The 11053-nt window shown below is 42.9% G+C and overlaps 1 protein-coding gene across 1 annotated transcript in view; it reads right to left on the bottom strand.

The window, feature by feature from the left end:
- The window catches only part of HORMAD2 (HORMA domain containing 2), a 22411-nt gene extending 11358 nt beyond the window's left edge, over nucleotides 1-11053 (bottom strand). Inside the window, exons 1-9 of the mRNA XM_009888986.1 lie at nucleotides 10962-11053; nucleotides 9974-10118; nucleotides 8548-8611; nucleotides 7483-7519; nucleotides 6165-6185; nucleotides 5386-5412; nucleotides 3955-4022; nucleotides 889-1043; nucleotides 77-330 (exon numbers count right to left, since the gene is read on the bottom strand). Coding sequence (XP_009887288.1) covers nucleotides 77-330; nucleotides 889-1043; nucleotides 3955-4022; nucleotides 5386-5412; nucleotides 6165-6185; nucleotides 7483-7519; nucleotides 8548-8611; nucleotides 9974-10118; nucleotides 10962-11015 — 825 coding nt within the window. The 5' untranslated portion in view covers nucleotides 11016-11053. The remainder of the gene's footprint in view (nucleotides 1-76; nucleotides 331-888; nucleotides 1044-3954; nucleotides 4023-5385; nucleotides 5413-6164; nucleotides 6186-7482; nucleotides 7520-8547; nucleotides 8612-9973; nucleotides 10119-10961) is intronic.

The raw sequence follows: 11053 nt of genomic DNA, 5'->3' as shown, positions 1-11053 counted from the left end.
AAGAGGCTTTTGAAGGAGAGTTTTGCTAGTTAGCCTCCATTCCTTCTGCAAGAACCAAACAGAGCTGTTTCTGTACCTTTGTATTCCACTCCTCTTCCTCTTCATCACAGTCTAACCCTTGATGGGAGATCTCAGTAGGTCCATTCTCCTGGATCAGGTTGCTTGCAATTGTCCCCATTCTTTTCTTTTCAGCTGTCACTCTCACTTTCATGAGGTGAAACCCAGTGGAGACTGACCCGACTCTCAGGTTGACAGGTTCGCCATCAAAAAACAGGTCACCAGGGCTGCCATCATCCTTAAAGCCTGGAGGCTGATAATCTTTGGGAGTTACTACACAGAGAGAAAGAACCCACTGATGTCAGAGAAGTAAAGTTCTATCTCTCCTTAATCTGATTTGTAAAGAACAAGTGTACACCAGCCTCAAGTAACAACATCAACTACTAAAAATATTCGTTTGGGTTTTTTTTTTTTTCAGGAAGAAGGGAGAAGAATGCAAAGGAAAAATGAGCAGAGCAAATGTTATCAGGGAGCTCAAAGAAATAATGACTTTAGGATGCTGAGATACCATTAATGAGCTCAACTTTCTGAAGCCGAACCTGACAAACGCAGGATGCCTGTTCATTAAAAAAACAAACACAAAAAGCATGAAGGAGAAGGATGTCTCCTTTCACACTGCATGGCTGTACTTCTTACATGGATGTTCCACCTTTTCTTTAAAAGCATCTGCCATCCCTAAGTGTCAGAAGGCTTTCACTACATTTTACACCATTTCTCACTGTTATCAGTTAACAGCTTTCAGCTTTCTTTTACTTTCCAGGGGCTCACGATTAGCGTAGGAACTGATGGAAAGGGAACTTTCCCCGACAGCACACACTGTTCTCCACCTACCATCATTGTAGTAGAGGAGTTTCATGGTCAGGGTAATGTCATTGGGAAGAGGCCCGAGGTTTTGCATTAACAGGTACAGTTTACGGATCAGGAGCCTGCTGGCCTGTTTAATGTCCTCCTCGCTGCACAGCCCATTCACAAAGTTCATTTGGTTGCTACAATCGGAAGAAGAATAACAGATTTGTTTTCCTCAGTCATGAATATTCACGATCTAATTACAAATACAGCGCACCCAGTGACTTGTCTGAAACCAGCAGCAACAAAGCTACAATGGCTTTATGTAATTTCCAGATAAACAGGGAAGTGAAACAGACTCCAGGGATGGGGTGGCATCAGCAAAACAACAGCTCTAAACTAAGAGGCACGGCATTTACATTTGAACAGACCTTGTAGCCAGGGCAATGGACCCCATTATACAAATGTCATGACTCACTTGTTTGAACATGATTAAATCGGATCAAAGGAGCATAAAGCAAGTGCCTTTCACCTAAGCAATTTCAGGAATGAGAGGAATGAGGTGAGAATCCCATATAAAGTCGATTCATCGCAGGGGCTATTTTCAAGTCTATTTTGCAGTTTGAAGAGAAGTGAATTGCATGTTCTCATTTCAATTCCATGTAAGAAAAACTAGCTCAGAAGCACATTTTTCAAAAGTGACTAAGGGGCATTCCTCTCACCTCCTTCACCCATCCAAATGTCAGCTGGCTAGCTAAGCAAGCAGTCTAGACTGAGATAAACGTCTAACAGAAGTGGGATGAATCGCCCTCTGGAGGAGTTTGTTTCTCTTGACTACAGAGGTAGATGAGATGAGCAGCTTAGATCAGCCAGCTAACTTTAGACGGTTGAAGATGGACTAGATGAATCACTATGTGACTAAGGAACCCAAACTTCCCCAGCTTTCAATGAGAAGGGGCCTTAAAAAAATGTAGCTCCTCCATTCCAGAATCATGTCTTTGGAAGCCCACCGGCAGGTGGATGACACCGTATACGGGCTGGATCATCTCTAACACAATCATCCCAAATTATTGCAAAAAGCAGTAAGTAACCGAAGAGAGCAGAGAGAAGCCCAGGACTGAATTTGACTGACAAAACCACTGGGAGGAACAGCTTCATTAAGACTCATTTCCCCTTCCAGTTGAAGCTTCTTGGCTCCTCGTGAAAACCCAGTGGCTGTCGAACAGCTGGAATTCCCAGGGTACGCAGGGCATGGTTTGCTAGGCTCCAAACTGTCAACAGTGCTATTAGATTACATCCTGTATGTTTAGAAACGTACATCAAGTGAGAGGACAAATGCCGGCAATGCCTAAGGTGGAGCGAAGAGAAGGGAGGCCTTCTCTTACACATCACCTTTACAGGTCTTGGGATTAGCAGAACAGAAACGGTAAGGGGAAGAGTACAAGCCAAAAACTCAAAGAGATGAGACTTCCATAGGAATTAACAAGTCAAATATTGGTTCAATATGGGAATAACATTGTGAATTTGATGCAGGAATGTCTCAAAAGGTAGAAGCTGAGGAACTGAGCCTCTGTGAAGAACGGGAGTCTACAGCAAGGAATTCCTCCAAAATTCATCTAAAATAAGGCGGACACCATTTAGGAGAAAGTTTCCCTATATCACTCAGATACGATGATGCAGACCCACAAAACATCTCCCACGGAATGATTAACTCAGAGTTTGCACATGCCAATAAACCTCGCAGGTGTATAAAAGCAGTTTTATCAGCTGAAGGAGCTGACAGCAAATATGACACAATACTCTGATCAATGCCAGAACGTCAGTTTACTAACGACTGCAGGTACAAACCTGATCCTGCGATAGCAGTGTCAGTCACTGAGGAAAGAGAACAGAGCCCAGGAATCCGACACCACGGGCTTTGAAGCCTCAGAGCAGTAATGATCAGAGCAGTAATGAAATTTCGACGGAGCAGATATAAACACAACAGCAAGATCACTTAGCCTCTTTCAGCCAGTATGATGGACAGCAGGGGATGTTGAGTTCCTTTTGGGGACTGCTGTTATTTCTAGGAACTAATGACTGATCTGAGTAAGACTGATTAAAAAATCAAAGTACTCAAGAGCTATCTATTATCATTCAGATCCCAAAGGTCTCCACTTACCCTCGGTGTAGTGAAGACAATTGACATCAGCTTCAAAGCAGAAACAGAGGGTACAGTCAACAGGAGGCTCTAGACTCAGACATAGTTCAGCTTTTCCTAATAGAAAATCATTTTGCCACGTACTACAAATTATTTGGATGTGTTTAGAGAAAGAGCAGCAAATGGAACACTAGAGGAGTGATGCGGAGGGGTTTCCTGAGGACCATATGAGACAGCAGAGCTCTCTTGCTGCACATGCAGGTTCCGAGGCCCAAAGACCCATCTTTCATCAATGGCAACTGCAGAAGCAAACTAAAACCAGGTTAATGATTTTTGGTTTTGCTTTGGTTATCGCTAACAGCCTGTGATAGTATTTATTTTAAATTACACAGGATTACGGCCTACTAACCACAGCTTTAAAATATCTAACAGACAGAGCCAAAAAGATGCAAAAAGCTGCTGCTTCCTGCCACACATTTTGCAGCATCAACTCAGGCGTCATGAGCGAAAGTTCTCTCAGGTCACCCACGCAAGAGTGCTCAAGCAGAATACACGTATGCAAATGCCCAAGGAAAAAATATTCTGGGTGCAGGATCATGGTGAAAGGGATCAGACCTGAAAAAGCTTCATTTGAAAGCACAAGTGGAAGAACACTAGTTATTAGTTGAGACGGCGGCAAGCTCAACAACAGTGCCGTTTTCTGCATCGCTGCCCTGATTAGGCACCATTTCTATAAATCGTCCTTAATTCAGTTCTGGTGCCCTTTAAGCGCCTCACTGTGCTACGTAACAACATTTCTACTCATCAGCTCGGCAGTTCATATCCTGTAGGGTGAATATCCTCATCCCTGATGATATTTACAGCTGCTTGGCGACCCAGACATGCTCTAATCATAAAGTGCAGTTTCTGCTTAATGCTTCAAGAACACAGTTTTCACAGCATAATTCTGAGAAATAAAACCAAACCATTACCTGATGATGTCCATCTGGGGCACCTCCTTTTTGTACTTGAATTTGAATTGATACAGTTCAGTCACTGTCTAGAGATTTAACAAGAGATGGGAAAAGAAGAAATGGGTCTCTTTCAATAACAAGGGTAAAGATGTGTACTGAAGTCAGCAGCGTGCTTTCACAACTTTATGCCAGAGCACAGAGTTAATTTAATGACACAATGACAGCTTTGACTCTGTTATTGCTTGCACCGGCTTTGGCAAATTTTATTGACGACCACAGCTTACCTAGCACTGAAAGAATCACAAAAAAATGACAAACTTCCTGCTTCCTCCTTCCACTTCCTCTGTGGGCCTGACTCCCCAGCCTAAATCTCTAATGAGACACAGGGGCCAGCCTGCACCACAACGTACGTACATACGTCCTCCCGTACTAAAAGGAAAAACGTGAGCCTTCACAGGTGTTGCAGTGTCACGAGGAAGCCTGGCCCAGAGTTCCGTCCGTATGGAGACAAGGGCCTGAGGGATGCTTCCTACTGGGAAATACAAACAATACTGCATGGACAAAAGTTTCTGAATTTCAGCACTCTCAGAGTTTTCTGAGGGACATAAAAAAACTAGATTATTTTCCATTTTAAAAGAACGGATTTGCCGTGATTTTCGAGAATAAAATAATTAGGAAGAACAGACTACTTCACCACAAAAGAAAGGATCTATTGTAGTCCAATTCCATGCCTATAATTCACTATTTCCAGAGGCAATGAGGTTGTTTAGTAGGAGCTGAGCTGAGCCCGTAACTCTGAGCCTTCCTTACAAATCCCAGCCTTGGTACGGATGCAACTCTTGCTCTCTCCCCAGATGCTGAGGTGTGACGCAGCAGAACTGTAATCGGGTGAGCAAAGGTTCTGCAGCCGCTCGCTGCATCTACTCTGCAGAGACGGCAGCACCTCACTTATTTATCACACTACCCAGTCTGTCTCCACCAGCTAAATGTAGACAACATAGAAACGAAACAGAGAACGCTGAAAGGATAAGTACAGGCACTATGCGACACACAGATCCCAGGTCTGAAGGGATTCACAACCTCTCTGCATGAAAAAACAGCTCTCTTTTCAACATCGCTGTTAAAAAGATGGTTCGTAAAAGAATTATTTTGAATTTCCCATTTCTTCTCTTCAGGAAAGAAAAACGAAATTGCCAACGTGCCCATTAGTCGCCTGTTAACACCCCTGCCTGAGGCCCTAGATGGGCCCACAGCCTAGCGCCTGGTAGGAGCGTTTGATCACAATCCAGCTCACTGAGCTGTCATTCTTGAGTGAAGGCAGAAGAAGAGAAACAGGGTCACCAAGCAGCTATGTCAGGGTAGAACTGAAGCCTACAAGTCCACTCTGAATACAAATCTACTCACCCATGCCTTCAGTTGCCTCAAAGATTAATTAAGACTCTTTCTTACCTCCGGTTCCTTGGGATTGGTGTAAATCTGTTACAAGAAAACACAGTGAGGGCATTCTCCTCTTGGATAACTTGAAACAGTGAAAAGTGACTAAACAACGATATTTTCATTTTACAGCAGAGATTGTACTATCTTTAGCGTGGGATCAGAGAAGGGAATGGCTGAGAAATAGCCTTCCTCTATCAGCAGTCAATACTTACCACTTCAAAGACAGGTAGAAGACACTCATCTGTGTAATTGTGGAGGAATGAGGTTAATTCCCATTCCAACCCTCACAGGCAACTATTGATGCCTGAGATTTAACTACTCAGATGATGCACAGAATAGATGCATAGCATAGCTCTTGGTGCTTTAAAAAGGACCAGGGCAAAAGAACTTGCTATGTAACCGCTAGTGTGTGGTTTCTTCAGTATCAGATTAATAAGGAGGAGTCTTCCACAGGGGGAAATGGAGAAGACACAGCAGCTTCCAAGGGTGGAGGCAAGAGTTTAAAGGAAGCAACTATATGAAGCACATGAAAGCGCTTCTAGGAGTTTAAGGATCCACGTAAGGCCTCAGAGTCAGAAGTCTGACATATGAGCAAAATATTCCCACGAAGCCTAGGAAGTTCATATTTACCATATTTCAGAAAGGTCACTGCTCTATTAAAAACCACATACATTTTGACTTCCCCTTAAAAAAGGCATAAATGGGTTGACACAGAGAGACTCCATCTCTCTTTCAAGCAGGGTGAGGGAAGAAAAACGCTTATATTCATTTACTTATATTCATTTACTTACTGCGAGGACAGCAATGTGTAACTAAGGAGGGAAAAACAAAACAAAACACAAAATCAAAATCTAACCTTAGTGGGCAAGGAAAAGAAAGACCTATCAAAATCTAACTGCCTACATGCAGTGAAGGAATATAGATACATTCAACAAACGACGAGTTAAAAACCTCTATGCACTCTTCACAGCACAGCATCAGCAACACCTAGTGGCCAGTTTGCTCGGCTTTACTTGCAGTTCCCCAAGAAAACAACTGCGTGCTCAGACTTCTCTCTCGAGACTCTCCTTGAACAAACCTCCAAAGGCTATGCCGACTTAAAACTCTTTTACAAGAGCACCCATAGCTTCTGAACACTAATATTTGCTCTCTGCTACAAAACTCCCCAAAGGTATTTAATTTATACTATAGCAGGAAAACATACATGGGACTACTCTTGAAAACAACCCTAGAAGATGCATTAAATGTCTCTGGTTTTTTCTTAATCCTTGTCAAACAACAATTAATTTATATGTCGCATAAACAGCAGAGGACTAGATACCTCCTAGAACAGTCAGCAAGCACTAAACTGAGTTCACAACATTTTGAATTATCTTATGCGCACTGACAGTTGTACTGATGTATAAGAGCCCATCTGATCATCAGTGCTGAAACTAACACCACTTCATCTGATCTAGATGAGAGGTGGTTTGATGAACAGTGCTGACAGAGATGACAACAGTCGGTGCTTTTTCCGTGCAGAGCAGTTTTTGTGTGAGAATCGGCAAGGAATATGATTACTTACTAGCTGATTTTGTCCTGGAACCAGTTATATACCTTACTTGATGAATTAATTTCCAAACAAACAAGAAGTAATAAATTCTGAAGCCAAGAGAAAAGCTAGGAGGCTTAGAGAAGATGAGGAGAAGGGAAAAGACTAGGGGAAAGGCGATGAAGGAAAGCAGCAGCACGAACTAACCTGTGTCCAGAAAACAGGCATGGAGGTCAAGATCTGAGTTCTGACTGAAAGTGTGTCTCTCCAGACATTACAGAACACAAATGCAGAACACAGAACTAAGGGAAATCCCTTTCAGGCTGCAAATTAGTTCACAAACCGTGTACAGGCAAGTTTAGGAGCAACAGTGGTCAATAGTTGGGCTCAAGGAATAAAATCCCATGTTTCCCATGAATATACTCAGGGCAGGGCGTTCCCCCTATCCCACAGCTGTGAATGTGTGTTGTACGCATGCAAGATCACTACAAAACTATAAAGCAGAAATAGAAAGATAGTTTTGTCCATAGTTTATGAAGAAATAGGAAACTCCATTAAAAAAGGTGAAAAAAACTTACATACTGCCTCTCCAAAGCATCAAAACAACCTTGAATCCTGCCAGGGAAAAACACGTTAATACTAACCAGCAGTACTTATCTCCTGATCTGTAAACACATACTCATTAGATACAGTTTAAAGTGCATTTTTTTTCTGGTATTAAGACAACACAGCTAGCAACATTTTGAGCTTGTCCTTTTTTTGAGTCCTTTTCAGGTCAACCATCATAAAGGCGCTGTCCTCCCTTCTGCATTTGCGCGTTGTTTATAATTCTAGGGCCGTATCCCGTCAGCCTAGAGCCCACTTAAATCCTGGCAAAGATTCGAGGCCCAAGGCTGGCTCTGCGTGGTTCTCTGCTCAGTGCTCTATTTTGGCTCCCCAGCTTGCTCTCCAGTGGCTCTTTTCCCACTGGCAGTGTACAGAGCTTGGCTGAAACTGCAATCTGAAACGCAGCCTGACATGTCTAGTCTTGTAAATTTTTTGTTATCTGATGCATAGTTTACAGCTATGGACTTTCTCAAAGTAGTAAATATTATTTGAGGCAGCAGTGGTCAGATATTTACTCTTTGAGTCAAAGGATGTGCAGCCAGGTATCTCCTTAGCACATCAAAGTCAAACTCGCTGCTTGTTGGGAACATGCCAGCTCTGAAATACATCTTAAAGTTGCAGGGTACTTAGACACACAATATCCAGGGAGATAAAATAATGTACATACTAAAAAACAAGCTACAAGAATCCCTATAAAAGTGAAACTAGAAATGACGAAACAACAACAGAAACAATCCCATGATTTTCTTTACCCTCTCTCCGTCCCTATGCTGCCCGTGTGTGCTCTGGGGCCTGACCATGACCTCACCACAGTCAACCCTTCGACAGACCTTGAACTCACATGATTCTGGTCAGCTAATTCTGTCTCGCTTACACACAGGGCCAAGCACACCCGCTGCGGCAGTGGGAGTTGCACTGGCACAGTCGATAGCGCTACTGGGCACGATATTTTCAAATGCAGGAAGAAGAAGAATGTGAGGGGTAGATGTCTTGCTATTCAGCACAATCTTGTCTTAGTTTCGCTGTTACTCACTTACCACTTGACTATCTGCAATGATCCCAGACAGCTTTTATCTTCTCGGAGAATTTTTAGACAGAGGTCTGCAAAACCAGATTTAGCACATAGTTACAACCCTTATCACAGCTGTTGGGCAAACACTGAAACTAAGCCAGCCACCCTCCCTTTTTTTGGATAAAATGCGTTATCTGGAGGTCCTTCCTGAGCGGAAATGTTGGTTTTCCACTGAGTCCCAGGTGGGCTGACACAAGCTTATTGCTGCATTTTCAAATGTCAAGACTTTCCTCAGATGCTCTGGGCTCCCCCAGACAAAGTACTAGAGTTGTAGCTTAATTTTGAAACACCAGCAGCTTCCGTCCTCTCCTCCCTCCTCTTCTCCGCTCCCATCTAGTCCACCATTCCTTAACAACACCTTCACTTCTGCATTCAGACTTCAGCAACATCCACATGAGGTAAACAACTGTGCTCAGAATAAACTATTTCTGTTAAGCTTTTCTGCATGGTTCCTTCTCCCTCTGTTTTCAGGCATTCAGAATGGCAGGAGGAAACCATCCTGCAAATGAAGAGGTGAATTAATAACACCTTCGGATTCAACCAAGGAGGCATCAAAGGCATGAGCAGGCCAACATTAACATTCTTAATCAAAAAGCCACTTAAAAGACCTGACGTTTGATTAGAAAGACTCGTGGCTTTTCAGGGTTAGGTGATCAAGACCCAATTTGGGATTTCCTGTGCCCTCAACCAAGTCCACAAGGTGCATGTGAGCCTGTTTCAGGACAACTAACTGCCCAAGTGAAACCACAGAAACAGACCGGAATGCATGGAGACATTTCACACCCTACTAACACATCTCGAATGAACACGAAGACGTTGCTGAATCAAAGCATCACTAATTCTTGTGATCCTATGGCAAGACTTTGGTTCTTAACGTTCTTCTTTTTCTTAAAGTTCTGATTCCCAAGCGCATGCAGTTATGGGAGATAGTTTTCACTGAAAAAAAACCCCAATCAATAAAACAAACTAACAAATCTAGTTTCAGTCTCGCAAGGAAAGCTGCAGTTGTGAACCTCAAGGCCTCAAAAATCCAAAGGAAAATAAAACACACCAGGCAGAGTTAAGTTTTTAAAACGTACTGATTTTTAAGTCAATCTCCTGACTGTGAGACCTGATTCATGGGGCTGGCAATGCCAAGGAATGTTTATAAACCAAAAGAAACACTTAGAGAAAAGCCATGAGTTGCCAACAGCACTAGGTTGTCTTCTACGCTCGCTCTCTATCTGACACAGAAGCACTGTCTGCACCCAGACGTGAGAAGGCCTCTTAGCTAACTTCCTAATAAACTGAACTCATACATATAGGAGCAGCTGGAAGCTACCACGTGAAGTAGACTGTAGCTAAAACATAGCAAGCAGAAATAAGAATTCAGCACAATTCGAATGTGTTACCATCTAAATAGCGAGTTCCATACGAGCTCTCTGGGAACAGCCCTCTCATGTATGTTATACAGGATACAGAGATGGCCAGAAGTCTTTTCACCAGCACCACAGACTGCTGCTCTGTAGCAATTTGGTTGGGGAACAACACCGATTCCTGAAAAAGAAGGGCAGAGCCCAAAATAGCACAGTTTTAGGGTAACAGAGGGATTATATTTAGAAACAACTCTCAGCAGGTGGAAAAAGAAGGTAACTTAGAAATGTAATTTTAACATTTCTCTGGTCTTTATGCTACACAGAGAAGGCTAATCACTAACATGGGTGGGATTAAATGTTTTAAGGATAATTGTTAGATCTGGCATGATTTACTCAAAAGCGGACTGCATTCGTCATTGCCTTCCCTTTTATCACAGCTGAAAGTTCCCACCCCCTCCACTGCACCAATGCTGGCACTTAACAGAGAACCACCCCTGGAAAAAAAAAAAAAAAAAGCGTATAGTTTTCTGCCAGCTTAGCTCTACAGAGTTAATTGTGGAGTCAAACAAGTGCCAGTGCTGGTGTGGCATTCACTGGCGTACCAAAGTTCACTGCCTGTCACAGCTTTTGACTGAACCTGTCAACACTGTACGCAGACCTAGTTTTCAGAGTGATTTAACCGCGGAGCTGTAAACAGCACATATCTACCATTGGAGCTAATGTAAATACCGAACACAGTGTGATTTTAACATGAACAATCTCAGCGGAAAGTATACTAAATTTAGTTCCTCTATCAGTTTGTTGCTTTTCTTCCTGCTTGTAAAGTTCTGTGCACACCTAATGCGCCTACATTTATTTAGTCACATGTCAAAGCCCCATGCCGTATCTTCCTGGACTCACTAAATTGAAAATGATCCAACTGATGCAGGCAACAGAAAGCGCTCCCACCTCAGCAGGCACAGACGTGCCAGGTCCAAAACTGAGAGCTAAGACTGCCAGTGCCATCACATTTCAACGTTTTTACCTTGGAGGACTTTTTCTTTTGCCTCATCTGTAAAAGCTGATGAGTAGTAGCCATCGTATTTCAAAGACCTGCTTTCCACTTGCAATTAAAAC

This window comes from Charadrius vociferus, unplaced genomic scaffold, assembly GCF_000708025.1.
Source record: "Charadrius vociferus isolate BGI_N301 unplaced genomic scaffold, ASM70802v2 scaffold1351, whole genome shotgun sequence".
NCBI lineage: Eukaryota > Metazoa > Chordata > Aves > Charadriiformes > Charadriidae > Charadrius > Charadrius vociferus.
The sequence above is the reverse complement of the archived record's forward strand: the minus strand, read 5'-3'. Positions and strand labels throughout refer to the sequence as shown.